Here is a 17720-nt window from a genome sequence, read left to right as displayed (position 1 = left end):
CTGCCGTGGCTGTCCAGGTGCTGCATTGCTTGTGAGGGGTTTGATAATAGTTTTTAACATCCTGTGGTGAGTTGGCCTGTGACTGTTCTTTTTTTAATACTTTTTAAATAAGCAGTGTGAACTTGGTTAATGGTGTTTCTTCCCCTTTCTGTTAGGTTCACCTGCACTATTGCTGTTTTGCCCCTTCTTTGCCCCTTAGTCGTCTTTAGTTGCCCTTTAATTTGCCCCTCAGTTGCTTTTTAGTTTGCCCTTGTTCTGCCCTTTTTTGTTGCCCCTTAGTTTGGTCTTGTTTTCCCCTTAGTTTGGTCCTGTTTTGTCCCTAGTTCACCCGTTAATTTGCCCTTAGTCTGCCTTTGTTGGACCTTAGTTTAACCTTTGTCTACTTGTTTAGATTTATCTTTTACATTTAGTTTTGGCTGGTAGATTTAGTTGGACCTTTTGTTTTTGACTTTTGCCTTGAGTTTAGGCTTCTGTTCCTTTAGTTATTTTCTTATTGATTTCTTTTGTTTGAATTTGCTCCTGGCCAACTGGGTTATTTTCTATTTTTGCTTGGCTGATTATTGTTTATCGGGTTATATTTGCTTTACCCTCATTGTTCATTTGCTTGTGACTTAATTTTGTTTTGAGATTCTTTTCTTTCTAGGCGGGGTGCTACTGTGGAGAGGCTAGGCACCTGTGGTGAGGGCCCTTCACTGAATTGCATGTGCGTTAATACACAGGGACACTGTAGGCTGCACCATTTGCTGTGAGGTTGCCATGAGTTTGATTTGCTGCACCGAGGGTGAGTAGTGGTAGCACTCCTGGCACTCCTTTGTGTAGTCTGCCTCTCTGCATGTGGCCTCTGCCTAGTGTTTTTAACTTGAATTTTAAAATCTTAAATATGTTGTTCTTTTAACTTGATTGTTGAGGCCTTCCTCCTTTTTAGTATATAGAATATAATAAAATACATTTTAACTACTTCATTAAGTTGCCGGTATTCTTTTCACCTTTCCTTCTTTTTTTTCCAACAGATCTCATCAGTTCCAGTCTTTGTTTGTTTTTTTGTGATTATTAAATACATTTCTAAATCTTTTAACTCATGTCTCTGCCTCAGTAACGTACCTGTGTGTCTTGTACATTTACTAAGAAGTTTATGCTAGGAATTTCCTGGGGTGCGAGTCCCCAGGTGCTGTTGTCTGTGATTTCAATCCTCCCCTTAGTGCCCCTCGCCACATTACTATAAGTTCCTGAATCTGGAGTTTACTGCCTCGGTCTGTGTGGTGGGGAAAAAAGAAAACATGTTCTGTATGTGTTCTGTCAGCTTGTTTTGGCTTGTCTGCCCCTATAGTGGCCTAAAATAAAATGAAATAAAACAAAACAAAACAAAACAATGAATGCAACTTTAAGTTGGTTTTGAGTTGTGCACATGAGCCTTAACAGCTCGTTCTTCACCAACACGTTAGTATTCACTTAACCATTTACATTTATGTCTTGGTGAAGTGCAGGATTAGATGCAGCTTGAGTTCTGTGTTTCAGCTGATACTTTTTAAGGAGAAGTACACCAGTTTACAAAGTCTGTTTACAGGAACTGGAAAGAAAAAGTTACCCCACCCACACCCTGACAGTCACTTCAGTTCAGATGAAGGTTTTCTGATGCTGTACTATAACATATGTATGGTGTAAAAAAGGCCCACTGGAGGGACAGATTTATATTTTCTATTGATCACTGTCTCTATTAATCACTGTCTCAAAGTTCGGCTTTAAAATATGAAATGAGAGATTCCTGTGTGGTTCTTCTTCCTCTCCACCCAGAGCCACTGCCAGGATTTTATCAACACCAAGGAAGTGAGTCCAACAGTAAAACAAACTCAGACTCAACTCAAACTAATCAGTGAGGTCACTGTGTGTTTACTCAACTGGTTTAAACAGTTTATTAAAAGTTTTTTTTTTTTCTTTTTTTCCTCATCTTCAGTTCATCCATAGCTGCTTCACTCTGTGGGCACCAACAGGATGATTAGTTTAATTTTAAATAATACTTGAATTAATGCTTACTTACCTTGTGTATATGTTTATAATATAATATAATCATTATATAATAATTAACCACAGAAAAGACAAAAAAAACAACAACTTCCCCACACACTCCAGACTCTTCTGTGAAACAGCATCATGAGAATCAGCACATGGCATCAAGGTGAAACTGCCTTATCAGCTGCAACAGGTTTATTTATATCTCATATCATTTCTTTTCCCCAAAATATACAAAAACCAGCCGCAGCTACCGTTTATAAAGCTGCACAGAAACACTGAGCGAACTCTCTGTGGTGTAGCTGTGGTGTGAGACGCTTTTAATCTGTTTTTCACCTTTGGTTTTTCAGAGGACATGACTGGTCTGAGGTGCACTCTGGGTCTTCTGGCTCTCATGGTTGTTTTCATCACAGCTGAAGAGAAGAGGGTGAGTTCTGGAGTTGATTTACAATAAAAATTCAGTCGTGCGCAACATTTCATTCGTCTGTTTGTGCATTTGAAACGGTTCAGGGTCATGAAACGAAACAAAAATCAACAAGTGAAATGGGAAAAACAGAAACAGAAAATTAGACAGGATGTTTAAAATGGACAAAGACTGCACCCTAAGGGCTTTTACCTGGATTTATCTCATCAGTGCTTCTCATAAAACTGTGCCACATAATGATTTTGTTGAATCAGCCATTTGGAGGGTTGTCTGCCTCCAAATTTGAACCAAAATAAATCAAAACAGAGAAAAAGTTGAGAATCCCTGCTGATCTGAAGCGTCACATTTATCGTTTTAATTTTGACAACGTTTTTTTATGCTCTTTTTAAAAAAAAAATCCCCACCAGAATCTGAATGCGTTGTCATGTTTTTAATACTTATAATGTTAAACTCCTCTTTTCGCATCACAGGCTAAATCTGCATCTGAAAGGATTGAGGAAGTCAACAGGAACATTGGTGAGACAACAGCTGGCACATGGATGGATGATGTGTTTGACAGTGGCCATAAAAACTCCTTTAAAGTACAAACACAGAGCAAGAGAAGAAACAAGAGATCTAACATCCAGCAGGGATTAATAATCGTAAAGGCCTCTCAATGCTTTTGACACTATTGAGAGGAAGGTCTTCATATTTTAAAATAGTCTTTAACTGGTCTTTAACTGGTCTTTAACTGGTCTTTAACTGGTACTCATTTTGTCCCTTCACCCTGAGCTGTGTTCCTTGTTTCAGTCAGAGCTCCTGATGGGCTCCTCATCCAGGACGACATGATCTATGAGTCTGAGAGTGGGAGGAACGCCGACCCATGCACCTCCTACAACTGCAAGTGGGACCAGGCCAGTGACGGGATGGTCTACGTCCCGTTCATCATTGCAGACCACTACAGTGAGCCGTTTAGAGTCCTGCAGTTTTCACTTCAACAGCGACTGAAGAAACATTAAGACCTTACAAGTTAGAGCAGCAACGAGTGGTGGTGAAATGTCACTTTTCAGATTCTACTTCACTGCATCTCAGAGGGAAATACTGTATGATGCGTTGTTTTAGATTCACTTCAACAGGCTGCAAGAGTGAAATTCTGCTTACACACTGATGCACCAGTAAGAATAATTCAGTAAAATAATGCAGCACTCACAGGAGCAGTGTATTTTGTACTCTACGTGGTAGAGTAGATGACTACAGTATGATGAGTCTGTAACGAATGACCCTGATGTTTTCAGCCTCCAGGGAGCGGGCCGTCATCGAACGTGGCCTTCAGTCCTTCCACAGTGTCTCCTGCATCAGATTCATCCCTCGCACCGGCGAAAGCGACTTCATTCACATCCAGTCTCTGGACGGGTTCGGCCTTATTTCATATTTGAATCACAAAGAATACAAACTGGAGTTTTATGTTTTGCTTTATTTCTGATAGATTTCAGTCAGAAAAAAAAAATTAACTTGCCTTCTCTCAGGTGCTATTCGTACGTGGGCCGTCGCTTCAATGAGCAGGCTCTGTCCCTGAAGCGTCAGGGCTGTCTGTACCATGACGTGGTGCAGCACGAGCTGCTTCACGCTCTGGGCTTCAAACATGAGCAGTGCCGCTCCGACCGAGACCAACACATTCGTATCCTGTGGGAGAACGTCATACCTGGTGGGTGACTCCCTGACCCTCGGTCTCCTGGTACCATGGGCTTGAAATTTTCATGTGGCCAAAAGTTCAGTTCAGAGATTCATGGTCCCCAGACTATAAGTCCAAACCGTATCAGTGACCTTTTAACCTTTACTGTGATAGAAAATATTCTACATGGAGACAAAACAGAGTATATAAAACCTTTTCTCAGCATACCCATACTCCCAAGAGAATTAAACCTTTATATTTTAATGGAAATATCTTCTCCTCTATCACCACCTGCAGGACAGATTAGGAACCGTCTCTTGCCAGGATTCAGACTTCATGTCTTGTTTGCATAAAACTGTAGTGTTGTTGCAGTCGTATGGTAATCAGTTGCCTATATTTTGAATCTTTGTGTTTGTGTTTTATTTTTTGCACAAGTAAAATCAAACAAATGGCATAGAAATTTAAAAAAAAAGAAAACATTATGCAGGGTGATGTGAAAGCACAGAGCTTTCTTTCTGTTTGTGAAAACCTCATTTAACCACCACGGTCAGTAAGCAGCTTAATGCTTGTTTAACCACCTTCATCATCTGCTCTCTGCTCAGGCTGGGAGTACGCCTTCGACAAGATCAATACTCTGAATCAGGGAACTGCCTACGACTACAACTCTGTCATGCAGTACAGCAGGTAAGTGCAAGTCATTTTTGCTGCATGTTTTTTTGTTCAGCTCAGTAAACTTGCTGAAGTGTCCTGCTCACAGCAAATAAAAACCCTGACAACATTTCAGCTGAATCTGCCACAGTTTCCTCCACCTCTCATCGGGCTACCCATCATCCTTTTCCTAAGTATCATGTGTTTAAATTTGAGGTACGCCTTCTCCAAGAACAACCAGCCCACCATGGTGCCGATACCCGACCCCAGTGTTGACTTTGGCATGGCCACTGAGATGAGCCAGACCGACCTCACCAGGCTCAACAGACTGTACAACTGCAGATAAACCAGATCGGTAAACACACAAACAAATGTCTGTCTCTCAGTATGCCCACTCACCTAAACCTTCACAACAACATGTCTGACCCCAACACTTACTGCAAGCCTGTTCCTCTAAACCATAAACTCAACCATAAAGTTTAAAATTTAACCTTCAAATAGTGCAATAAGTGTTTCACAGATTTTAGTGGAAGTTCAGTCCACAGGACATTCTGGCTTTTTAAATTAAATTATTTTTTAATTTGGCCTGAGTCGAGAAGGTTTCCACAGCTCAGTCTCTATACATACAGTTTCTCTCTTTACGATCCAGCTATGCTGGAGTTTTATCAGACGAATCAGTCCACAGGAAAGTTTTTCTGAAATGTTAGATGCCGTGTGATCTTTAAATACAGAGTGTGTGTCACTTCAAGATTTCTGACTGAAGATTTCAACTTTTCTATCAAAGGCCCAACATAAGAGTTCAACAACCAACAGCTGCCCTTCTGTGAAAGCTGCGCCCCCAAGCATGAAATGCAAGCTACAGTTCTCTACAATTACTGAACCTTCATTCAGTTTGAATAGAAATGGTTTAAAATACAGCTGGGCCTCCACAGGGAGACGCTGTGCTTCAATAAAATGTCACAACAAAACATTTTAATGGTTTAATATTTATTTGGCATCATTTTTCTTACAGTGAGCCTTGTTTTGATTTGCACAGGGACATCGGGTCATTTTACTTTTTCTTTTGAATCATAATCACTTGTCTCCAGTCGGATTATTATATTCATTTTTTGTTTGTCTGCAGGTGCTCAAACCTGTGACTCTACATTTACAAGAGAAACTTATTGATCATTAGTCCTGCCTTAAAGATTTTCTTCTTGACTTTAAGATAGAGGCAAATAAATCAGTCACATAAATCCCTACAGTTTATCCATGTTTCATAAATGACTGGACAACAAACAAATATGTTTAAGATGAATATTTATTGGTTGAAGTGAAATTGGAAATGTGCTTCCCATCACCTCTCAGCAAACAGGAAAATCCTTTATTGCACATAAATTCATCATCTGGTTTCATCTGGTCACTGCACAGACAATTATCTGCACAGTTATTTCTAAATGATTCACGTCAGTGTGGTGCCATGATGCTGAACATGTGGTAAAGGGCGTAACAGACGTCTCCTCCCACCTGAGTTCACATCAGTAAATGAATATTGGTTAAAGAAGCTTAGTGTCACTCAGTGTAACCAGTTCTTGCAGTAGAGCAGGTTGATGCGGTTGATGTCGTTCTGGCTCATCTGTTTGGCCGTGCCAAAGGCAGCGTTGGTGTTGGAAACAGCCACCATGGTGGGGCTGTACTTATCTTTGGAGAAAGCCAGCCTGGAAGGAGGAGAGACACGACCAGAGCCAATGATTGTCTTGAATTTTACTTTTGTTCAGGTTGTGATCTTATTGAGAAAACTACATATTTGTGAGCTGTTTTTAAAGATATATGTCTTCAGCAGGGACCATTAGGCTTGGGGCTGTAGAAGAAGTCGGATGTATGAACACATATTTGATTTTGGTCTGTTTATGGGATTTTTGGCATTAACAGAAGTGAAGAATAAAGCCAGCCTCATTCTGTGGTACCAGAAAAAAACATATCATAACTCTGAACATTGCACAGCCAAGCTGCAGGTTTTAGCATGGAGCTGGTGGATTAAAACTGACCTGCCATAGTGCATGACAGAGTCGTAGTCGTACGGAGTTCCCTGGTTCAGAGTGCTGATCTTCCTAAAGTTGTGCTCCTGACCTGCAATTGAATTGTAGCAGGATGTGAATAAGTGAGTGAAGCAGCAGGTGAAGACTGAAAAAATCCCCTAAATTCCTCCCAGTTCACATGGGTTGAACAGAACAAAAGCAGCAGCCTACCATGGATGACGTTCTGTAGCAGGACCTGGATGTGCTGGTCCCTGTCGGAGCGGCAGTGCTCGTGGTTGAAGCCCAGGGCGTGCAGCAGCTCGTGCTGGATTGTTCCATAGTAAATGCAGCCCTGACGGCTCAGAGACACCGTCTGGCCGTTACCCTGCCGACCCACGTAAGAGTAGCATCTGCAGAGAAGGTGGACAGCACAGTGGGTCCCACATCAGCTTGAGAATGGCACATCCTTTTACAGTGTCCCTGAGCAAGGCACTAGCTGCTCCTTTCCTGCTGTCACTGAGAATCAAAGCCGATATTACGTACCCATTCAGAGACTGGATGTAGAGGTAGTCCCTCTGGTTGGAGCGGGGGAAGAAGCGAATGCAGGTGGAGTAAGAGAAGGAGTTGATGGCTCGTTTGATGATATCCAACTCCTGAAAGGCTGAAGGTGGAATCACATAAATAGGTTACATTAGCAAAGCAATGCGTCTCAGGCACAGGCTACAGGGGAATGCTGGGAGGTACTCACAGTAGTGATTAGCGATGACATAGGGAATGTAAACCTTGCCGTCGGAGGTTTTAGGCCACATGCATCCACGCAGGACGCAGGGGTCGGCGTTCCTCAGGGTGGGCAGACGAGACACAGCAATGTCCCCATCTATCTGGATACCGTTGTGGTCACGGTCTGCAGAGAAAACAGCAGCAGTAACAACAAAACCCATTAGAAATCACAGTGTATGATGCCTTCATCAGTGTATGACACTGGTCCCACTGCATCCAGTAACTGCTGGTCTGCCACTGATGTGACCTGCCACGGCTGACAGCACTGTACCGGCCGGGACTCGCACTCTGAGCCATAACTCAGTCAAATCTGAACACACAGACACGTTAGACATATTTTTATATTCAGTGCGACTCCCACTTTTACACAACTTTACATGTATCAACATGTATCATCATCGTACATGCTGACTCACCGCCATAGTGTCAATTCACAACAGAGCCACAGCTGATGTTGTACGAAACACCTGATCACATAGAATCCATGCAGGTTATACAGTAAAGTCATGCAGTAAAAAATATTTTGTGGCTCCTGAAAAGCTCAACATGTAAAGCAAGTGACACAGTGATTTTGGATATTTTTACAGTTTGCGTTGTTTTAGTGGGTGAGATGCGTTCGCTGCGCCTCACTGAGATTGTTGTTGGCTTTTTCCAGCTGCTCTGAGACGGTCAGGTCTCCTTCATCTTCATCGTTATTGTCTCCACTTGGTCTCTTCACCACCTGCACACAGATGGTGACAGGAAATGTTTAGTATTGCAGATATTGAGAATATAAAGACATGATGGTTGATTCTCTAAAGATTTAATTGAACATCAAGCACTTTGAAATGACCTTGGTGAATAGAAATGCTACTTAAATTTATTTTAGACATAGCAAGTCTATTTGTAGTGCACCTTTCAACAACACGACAATTCAAAGTGCTTTACATCTTAATGTTATAGCTTTTCCTTTAGTTTTTAACCATTAATATATTTAATCCATTAATATATTTTAACCATTAATATATATTTTTTTCTTCTTGCAAAATCTTATTTATTGAAGTTCTAATCCTGCTACGTGAAGCATACATGTGATTCAGTGGAAAAAACAAAACAGAACATCATGAGCCTCAAGGTGCCTGTGAACCAGAGTTTAAACTTTAAACTGCAGAGGAAGATCGTGCACTGTTCATTCATGGATTCATTCATGCATTCCTTCATTCTCTGCCATGTTACTAACCCTCCTATCATGTCAGGCCTTACCATGCCCTCCTGCCCTGCTGTAGCCCCGGCCTTCTCGCCCTTCAGCCACCTGACTCCTCCCCTCCCACCAGCTCGCCTGTTTCCTGTTCCCTAATCAGCTCTTAGTATTTATTCTGGCCTGTTTCTACTCGTTCCCCTTCACCCTTCGTCACTTTCATAATGGTTAAACCACTTCTAAACATGTTGCAGAGAAGACCTGAAGACCAGGTGCCTGACTGAAAGCTTTTGCTGTGGCACTTACCCCGGCCTCGATCCAGGCTGAGACTGCAGTCAGGGCCAGGAGAGCCAGGATGCAGTTCATCGCTGCCGTGTTGCCAAAGAGCCTTAAGGCTGGAAGACACCACCAGTCAGATCAAAACTCACAGCAGCATTAGGAGCAGGTAGGCGGTTTTACTCACTCACCTTTACCTCTGTACTTCAGGTAGGAAAGTAGGAAACGTGGTGCTCTGTGAGAGCCCTCGTCATCCTCTTTTATAGCAAAACCTGCAGAGGTCCACCTTCAGCAGAACGTACGCAGGGCATTAGCTCCCTAATCCTGCGAATAAGGAAGATGTTTATCTTGTTAAACCTTGATAAAAGAGCAGCGGATTTGTCACATCTCTCTCGCTGACACCGAGGTCCACCCTCAGCAGATATATGGCCTCACTAATCCAGAAAAACAAAGAGGGTGTTCAGGTATTTGATGCCGATATTGCTCTTGACCAAGCATCGTAATTGCTTTGAGATCAACAGCTAATTGTGTGGGAACCTATAGGAGTCACTCACAGATTCAATGGATGAGGTTTTGAAGAGGTCACACAGGTTTTACATCCAGTCACTGAAACTCTGCCAAGTCAGTCCCTCAGGTCTGAAGGTGTCTTCTCTGTGTGTTTGTCCTTTATGAACCTCACTGGACTTAATGAATGAACAATGGTGGCCTTGTACAGACTGGATGAGGACCAGGGACCACAGTTATTTACTTAACACTACTACTACTACTACTACAAATTCTATATATGCCCCTATGTCACACTCACTACTCCATAATTTAAGATTTTACATACAAAACATACTATGAGCTTATAAAATATGAAGCTATAGAACTAGTAAAGATTAAAATGCCCTAAAATAAAATGTACACATGAATGTTTTCGAAATAATGATCCAATGCTACAATTAACAATGGTACATCATTCTCATACCAAGCACAAATCTGAATTAACAGATGTTTTGTACAGTCCTGTCGTGTTTTGAGTTGACATGGACTTTGCAGCAGTAAACCTTTCCCTCACTACGACGCACTCTGATCCACTGAAGCGAAAATGAGGCTGTGTCACCGCTCACCCCTCTGAGGTTTCCTCTGTTCTGTTGAGTTGTAGGGAATCTCACTCACGTCAGTTCAACATTCAGTTTCTTCTGAAGCTGCACAATCAGTTTATCAGTTGAAATTCAAATGAGAACCACCCAGATTAAATCCTCTGTAAATGTCAGAACATAATAAATGAACAGATCCTACATCCTTCCAGCATGATAGATCATGGACCAATATTTGATTCCCCCTGTGTTGACTTTCTTTATAAAGAACACACCGTGTTGATGAAGGTAAAGATGATCTGACATGTTGGTTCACTGAGAGTTTTTATCTGACAAATGAGAAGTTGTGTGAGTTTCTTTGTCTCAGAGAACACACTGACGATAAAACAGAGAATACTGGTGAATATTTTTCAGCTATTTTGACATAATTAAAGTCATTTTTCTGTATTTTCCACCTTGATATAAAATGTTAGATTGCTTTTTTAAAGTGAAGTAAATACTTCACATGGGCTTCAGTCAGCATTTTTATGACAAACTAATAGTCCTTATAGTTCTTATTAGTCGTGCATTGCTTTGCTTTGACCTCTATAGCACAGCTAGAGAATAGAAATTTTCCCCCTTTTTCAAACATCTACTGCTCTGGCATACTTTCACCTAGAGACACCATTCAAACTTTAAAATGTAGACACAAGTCTTGTGTATTCAAGTTGTATTCAACTTTTTTCCTAAGTTGTGTAGTTTTTGACCTGTGAGCCTTTACTGATCATGAGTGATTTTGGAAAAATTCAGGGTTTACAATGAGTGTGTATTACGGAATGTTCCAGGCTAGAGTGGGAGCTTAGAGTGTAGAGAACATCCAGAACATGAAGCCGTATCTCTCACTGGCTGGGTGTTTTCAGGAGATGAATCCTTAGGATGTGCAGGTTGAAGCTCTGAAGACACGCACACACAAAATTAAATAAATAAAACTAAATATAAATGTACATCATTCTGTTCCTTTATCTACCATCATTTATTTGTGCCTGAAAATCAACAGACCCTGTTATAAATAAGCATTTTAGAGACACAAAGTAGAGGTAACGGTGGTTTTTTGCATATATACCACAGCAGACCTATTGACCTGGAACTCTGTGACTGTGTTACTTTCTGCAGATGCAGGCCTTCAAACACTCTGCAGAGGGGAGGGGAGGAGGACCACAGCACATGGAAATGAGCTTCTACAGACAGTGTTCACATAAAGCACCCCTATTTATTTATATTTATATTTATATTTATTTGATGTTGTTTTGGGTGGGGTGTCACCCATAAGGTGACAGTGAGTCCCTCCACTGTCTGGTTCACCAGACATTTGGTGTGAGAGACCCACTGCTCTTGGCTTTGGTATCTCAGAGCCTGACACTTGGTCAGGGCTCTTACTGGACCCAGGGCTCTACCTGGACCCACGTGCTCCTCCCTGGACATCTGGGTCCAGGGAGCAAACTCTAAGCAAATCGCCTACATTGTTACACCACCGCCACCACCTGTCTGGGCTGCTGACACAAGGCACAAGGCTTTGTACAAGGCTTTGTGCCTTGGGCAGAAATCGAGATTCATCAGACCAGGCTAAGTTTTTCCAGTCTTCAACTGTCCAGTTTTAGTGAGCCTGTGCCTACAGCAACCTCAGATTTCTTTTCTTAGCTGACAGGAGTGGAACTTGGTCTTCTGCTGTTGTAGTCCATCTGCCTCAAGGTTGGACATTCTGAGATGCTTTTCTGAGACATCTCAGTCAGCTCCAGTTTGGCCATTCTTATACAGATTGTTGCATCAGTGCATCAGATTGTAAGCCGCATGTTTCTGCTACTACCTAAAATTATATGTAAATGGACTTTACTCTCCACCACTGGTGTAGAGAGGCAGACATTATTAATGTTAACAGCAAAACACGTGTTAACAAACCAAAATGTCTGCTGTGAAAAAGTCCTGTTTTGGTGAAGCCCTTCTCACTGTCACCACCAGAGGGCAGCACAAGACCAATTTGATGCAAGCAGTAGGACCTGCAGCTTTCTGTCCAGTGGCATACACAGCTCAAATATGAAACATAAAAATACCTATGAAAGTTTTGAAGAGAATAACGTCAGGTTCACAACAGGGCTTAGAAAACTTAACTGCAAGGACTTGCAGGTTTTCTGTCATCACTGTGACAATTGCCACCTAATCTTCGTTCGCCCTGTTAGGGCAAAAAAAAAAGAAAAAGAACGTTTTACAACAGCTGTCAGTTGGCGTGCGATTTACGGCATACAGCATGGCTGGTGCAGCTGAAAGGGCAGTCTGCTATAGAGCTTCATAGTGATTGTACTGGCAGCTACCAGGACTGAACAAGTGTAACCGTGTGAGTGTTTGTCAGTGTGTTCATGAAGAGAGGGCCTTAATCTCAGCCTGCTCAGACTGAGGATGCCACCTGGATAGTGAGAACCCGGCTTTATCTCATCTTGCCACTGCTTTTGATTTTTTTCTTTACTGACAGTGGTTTGAGTTTTTAGATTGTCAAGAAAAATCTAAAAACTATAAAACTTCAATGAAAACAGGTGAGATGATCACTCCTTGTTTAATCACTGAAAAGGTCGTATAATTTTAAGAGTGAAGGAATGACTGGGTCTCCTCTACAGATCAGTCAAAGTCACCGGAGGTCAGCCATCCTGAACTGGATCCCCGGCGTTCTTCAGTGACTGGAGCTGTGATTGAGCTGTCAGTCTGTCACCGTGGCAGAGCTGATGTTGCCCTGAGGCGTGAAGTGTCACGTCAGGAGGTTTCAGTCTGAGAGGAAGTGCAGACAATTCACAGGGAGAACAATCCAAACATGTCAGGTTTTTGTTAGTATTGTGTTATAGGGAAGATCATTCTAAGTTGTGTATGTAGTTAGTCATACACAATGTCCAGTACTGTCACCATTTAACACCAGCTAGCAGATCATCTGAATCATAAGAAATCCATTTTAATGTTTGTGTTATTGTTACGCCTACAACCACAGTGTGTCCAGTCACCTTGAGCTTATAAAACATCACAGATTTATATGAACCAGATCCAGAATGCAGCACCTTTCAAAGCCATAATACAGATTAGAACTAAAGGAGTCTGAGTGTTTCAGCCAGTGGCAACAACATTAGTAGCTTCAGTAGACATAGCAACACAACATGCAGTATTAGTCCAGGCAATATTAGGAAGGATTTAAAGACAATAACGAGGCAATAGTAACAATTATACAGTAGTAGTAGCTGTTATAGTAATAGTAGTAATGGTAATAGTAGCAGTAGTTGTGGTAGTAATACTGACAAGGCGACACTTTGGCAGAACCTGTAGACTGTAACGTTCAGGAAGGAGAATGTGCTCGAGGGGATGGCGGCTTCATGCAAAACACTGAAGTCGTCAAGTTTCTGGATGACTCATCTTGGCATCTGAAGTCGGAGCAGGTTCTGAACAAGAGTGTCATTCTCCCTGACGCTGGGTGCCAAGTATCGGGGTCATGACCCTGACCATATGCTGGTTGGTCCGGATGGCACAGTGAATCAGAGATGGGTGAGGGGGCAACCCTGTCATGTAGCCTGACCCAAAGTGCAGACGTTTGATTTTCTGCAGCAGACTGAAAGTTGTTGTTGTTCTTCTTTCTTCTTCTTCTTCTTCTTCTTCTTCTTCTCCTCATATCTTCTCATGCATGTTTACATTCCTCAAATCTTTACCGTCCTTCTCTTAGATGAAGAAATTGTCAAGGTGAGTGTTCAAATAACTGGTTGCATCAGCGTGCATTGTGACCATTCCTCTAATATGTGTACACAATGGGTCTCTCAAAGGAGGACTCCAAGAAACAGATTCCTCAGGACACTGTGCACTGTGACGGGTATGTGCTACTAATTCTTGAAATCCCTCAGAAGGAGGAGGTTTGGTGCAGAATGAAAGATAAATACTAAGAAATCAGGACAAGCCCCGTGCTGTCGGAAAGTTTAGACACAGTGTGAAGTCTTTAATCACTGCAGGTGGATTTTAGTCATGTAGAGACAAAATTTATTTCTGCAGAAACGAAAAAGTCCAAAGTGGGACATCTGTAAGCATGAGTGTACTTTTACTAATGGTGAAGTGGAAGAAGTATAGTAGTGTGAAAATACTCTAATTTAAATGAAAGTCATGTGTTCACGATTCTACTCACACATTACCCACAAAGTGTTCTCAAAGTTATAGTACAACAGCCCCTGTAAGAGAGAAAGATTAGGTTATTGGATCATTATTACTGATGCAGTAAGCAGCTCTCAAATGGTACGACTGCGTGTTTACTGCAAATGAAGCTAGTGTTAAACACTTTATACACTGTTTAGTAGTTTAACATAACATGTAATATGAATGTTCATGTAAAAAGGAACCAGATTTTATTAAAGAAAATGATCTTGTTTTGTTTTGTAAAATCTTAAATCTCACTGAAAGCTGTAACTACCAAAGTGTCAAATACAATCCTTCTGAATTAAAGTGGATTAAAAGTGTAAAGTAGCCGAAAATGAAAATTCACAAGTAAAATACAGGTGCCTCAAAATTAAGTATTTAGCTACTTCTTCAGCTCGGAGATTAATTAAAGTGTTTGGTTGTTGGTTTGTTAATCCTCTAATTGGAATAATAATCTGTACCCGATGTGTTTTTTCCTTCTTCTTCACTGAAAAATACAGAAGCCATGAATATCCAAAAACATGTGTTAAACTCAGACTCCTTCAGCAGATGAATGTGAAAACAGCACTTTAGTGTCAAACTAGTGAAGGTCAAATATCCAAGTGAAGAAGCAATGAGTCAAACGTGCTTTTTGAGTGGATGGGGACTTGAGAGGATGTTCCTTCTACAAAGACTCTCTTCACCATCATCATTTAAACCTTCAAAGTCAAACGACAGCCTTCATACTTTTCCTCTGTGGTTGGTTTCATGGCCTGGATCCTTGAAATTGAGACAAAAATCAGTGACTGCAGCCTTTCACTATTTAGTGGAAGCACCTGGTTCCCTCCACTCCACAGTCATGTGATGGTGGTGAGACAGAGAGAGACAGTGTGAGGGGTAAAACGAGGGGAGGACATCAAGAGGGAGCGAGATTAGAGCTCAGAGGGGAAAAAGACAGACAGAGCAGCGCTGACTTCAGATCAGCAGGGACGGTGACATAGAGGTCCCGTTCAGCTACTGGCAGCCCCTCAGGGGCAGTCAAACGGAGATGTGGCCCAGATCCCGGCTCTCGTCGTCCTCCTCCTCCTCCCCTCCATTTCCTTTCTCTCTGTCAGTGGAGTCACTATCTGGACCTTCCATGTCCTCCCATTTGAAGCTATAGCCAAGATATGAGATCCGGGGCTCACTGTCTCACTCTTTTTGTTTTCTTTCCTGTCTGCATGCTGGCCGGCCCAGCTTCAGAGCCACAGCACACAGGACCCAGTGATGGCCGATTGGTCGCCCGGCTGCCCTCTCAGTCCACCATGCCTTCATCGATAAAAAGGGAGTCATTGTGCCTGCTGTGCATCCCAACAATGAGTGAGTTAATATGAGCCAAGTATTCACACAGGATTGAGGCGGAGGGTGGGGGATGGGGGGGGGGGGGCTCTGGCCGAGGGACCCTGCTGCTTCCCGACTCCGACCCCATCAGTGTCTGTCCCGTCATCTCCGGCTGCAGCACTTTCTCCTGTTCCTCCTCTGATGATCATTATTTGAGCTCTTTCCTGTCCTCATGTCTCTGCTCACTGTTCCTGCTGTGGACCCCGTGGACCCCGTGGACCCGGTTTATGGTTCATCTACAGACTCATAAACCACGAGGCTATTTGCTCTTCCAGCACATGCAGAAAACCGACACTGACACAGACTGACAGCATCATTTCTCTGTGCCTTCCAAACTGTTTCGACCTTCAAGGTTTTGTTAGGTTTGGTCTTGGTAAGTTTGGGGGATTTGTTAAGATAAGAGGCCCCTCATCGTAGGGTTTAGGAACAATTGTGGCCACTTTTTTAACACAGAAACATCACTGACAGTTAGCTGAAAACAAATATAGTTTTTTATATACTCTGCAGTTTCATATAACATCTTGCCATTTTAGTTTTTCACATGAACAAACAGCAGTCTACCATCTTAAAGTCTGGTGGACATTTTGTGCCGAAGCAAATTCTGCCCATGTGTGTAAAAATGAGACTAAAGGTGGACCCAGTTCAAGGTAAAAATGTCCCTATCATCAATCACATGCTTTCATATGTCACAGATGTTCCTCAAGTCCTAACATCATCACAGAGACTGATCTGGTCTCAGGGTTATCCACAAACCCTCTACCTTGGGTCAATAGTTTCCCCTGTGACGGCGCAGGCTGCCTGTTTCAAGACCAGTCGGGCCAATTAGAGCAAACATGATTAGCTACGTTTGGCACAGAGTCAGGATTCAGTTGGATCTAGAGAACAAACAGTAGTTTCCTTCAGCTGTCCGTCGGTAAGATGCTGGGTTCACAGAGTGGACAGAACAAGATCAAAAGGCCACTGACCCTTTGAGCCTTTGGGCTGAAAGTGTCTGGTGTGAGTGTGATAGAAAGAACAGGGGCTGAGTATTAAAGACACCATTCTGGTCTTTGCAACAAATTCCATGAAAAGACCAAATCCAGCAACAGGTTTGTTAGACTCAACACTTCCTGACTTCACTTCCACGTCTGTGGCTCTCAGCTCCAAACACACTGACTCCTCCTGAAGACATAAATCTTTAAAAATGGATCTTACATTTACAGTTTCAGATCTGTAAAAGAGCTGGGCACTGAAGTTTTTATCGAACATCGCTCGACAAATGAATAGTGCATTTGTCTGGGACTATTTTCACCGATGGATTAATACATATTTGGTCTAGTGAGTTCAACAGTTTGGCTCAGTGATGTGTTTTTAATAGTTTTTGGAGTTACAATGAAGCTCTATGGCTCAGAGGAATGAGATATTAGAGTTAGAGGCTCTAAATTTCCCCATAGACATGAACAATTGTTTCCTCTCAACCTGTGTTTATGAACAACTCGTCCTGATTGTCACAGTTGGCTGCAGCTCCACTGGCTGTGTGAACAGGATCAGGCAGGTAGAGAAGAGCAGGGTGTCAGTCAAGTGTCGTCTCAGACTATTCTGGAGAGTTAATTCTGGCTCCGGTGAGGATTAATTCAGCCTGGCTCAACATACTGTGCAGACAACAAGGCCCAAACGTGTCTACAATCAGCTGATACAGCTCAAAACCAAACTTGACAACCTTTTCAGACTTCTTTTCAAAAAATACAAACATGTCTGTCTGCACTTCACGGACCAAGAGCAGTGAATACTCTGCTACAGGAATGCAGGGAATTATCATGGATGAGACCTTCACGTTACCTTACAGTAATGTCCGTCGTGTTTAGCGTGACACCAAACAATAGACAGCTGGCGTGCCTGCTTGCTTTTTCTGGCCCAGCTGCTCATTTATGTTTCATGCTCTGTGTAGGACTGACTTCAGTGGCTGCCAGGAGGTGCAGACTTAGAAACCCGTGCTGCACAAGCATCAACAATACACACAACAGCAATGTGACTTTGACTCGATGTTTAATGTGATGAATTGTCCATGTCAAGCTAGTTGTCAAGTCTGCACATGTTGAATTTCCACAGGGGGAACAGGAGGTTGGAAATTCATCTAAAAAAGTTGTGATGACAT

At 42.3% G+C, this 17720-nt stretch overlaps 2 protein-coding genes across 3 annotated transcripts; one reads left to right on the top strand and one right to left on the bottom strand.

Moving 5' to 3' along the window:
- Positions 1-13: 13 nt before the first annotated feature.
- On the top strand, positions 14-5684 carry LOC121182322 (high choriolytic enzyme 1-like). Of its 2 annotated transcripts, none has more exons than XM_041038764.1 (9): positions 14-66; positions 2358-2434; positions 2902-2947; positions 3221-3373; positions 3706-3823; positions 3937-4115; positions 4685-4766; positions 4947-5085; positions 5515-5684. In XM_041038764.1, the coding sequence occupies exons 2-8, from the start codon at positions 2363-2365 to the stop codon at positions 5074-5076; spliced, it is 780 nt and encodes a 259-aa protein (XP_040894698.1). In that variant the 5' UTR covers positions 14-66; positions 2358-2362; the 3' UTR covers positions 5077-5085; positions 5515-5684. The 2 variants fall into 2 exon arrangements, with proteins under 2 accessions (XP_040894698.1, XP_040894699.1); XM_041038765.1 differs by lacking the exon at positions 14-66 and adding an exon at positions 767-781.
- Positions 5685-6285: 601 nt separating this feature from the next.
- Positions 6286-11503, bottom strand: LOC121182586 (low choriolytic enzyme-like). The gene is made up of 9 exons (XM_041039181.1): positions 11476-11503; positions 9152-9232; positions 8991-9079; positions 8138-8228; positions 7476-7631; positions 7271-7388; positions 6959-7137; positions 6758-6839; positions 6286-6427 (listed from the first exon to the last, which is right to left on the bottom strand). Exons 1-9 carry the CDS (start codon positions 11501-11503, stop codon positions 6286-6288), a joined length of 966 nt encoding a protein of 321 aa, XP_040895115.1.
- Between the last annotated feature and the right edge of the window lie 6217 nt (positions 11504-17720).

Source organism: Toxotes jaculatrix, chromosome 5 (genome assembly GCF_017976425.1).
Source record: "Toxotes jaculatrix isolate fToxJac2 chromosome 5, fToxJac2.pri, whole genome shotgun sequence".
NCBI lineage: Eukaryota > Metazoa > Chordata > Actinopteri > Toxotidae > Toxotes > Toxotes jaculatrix.
This window is presented reverse-complemented; position numbering and strand designations above follow the sequence as displayed.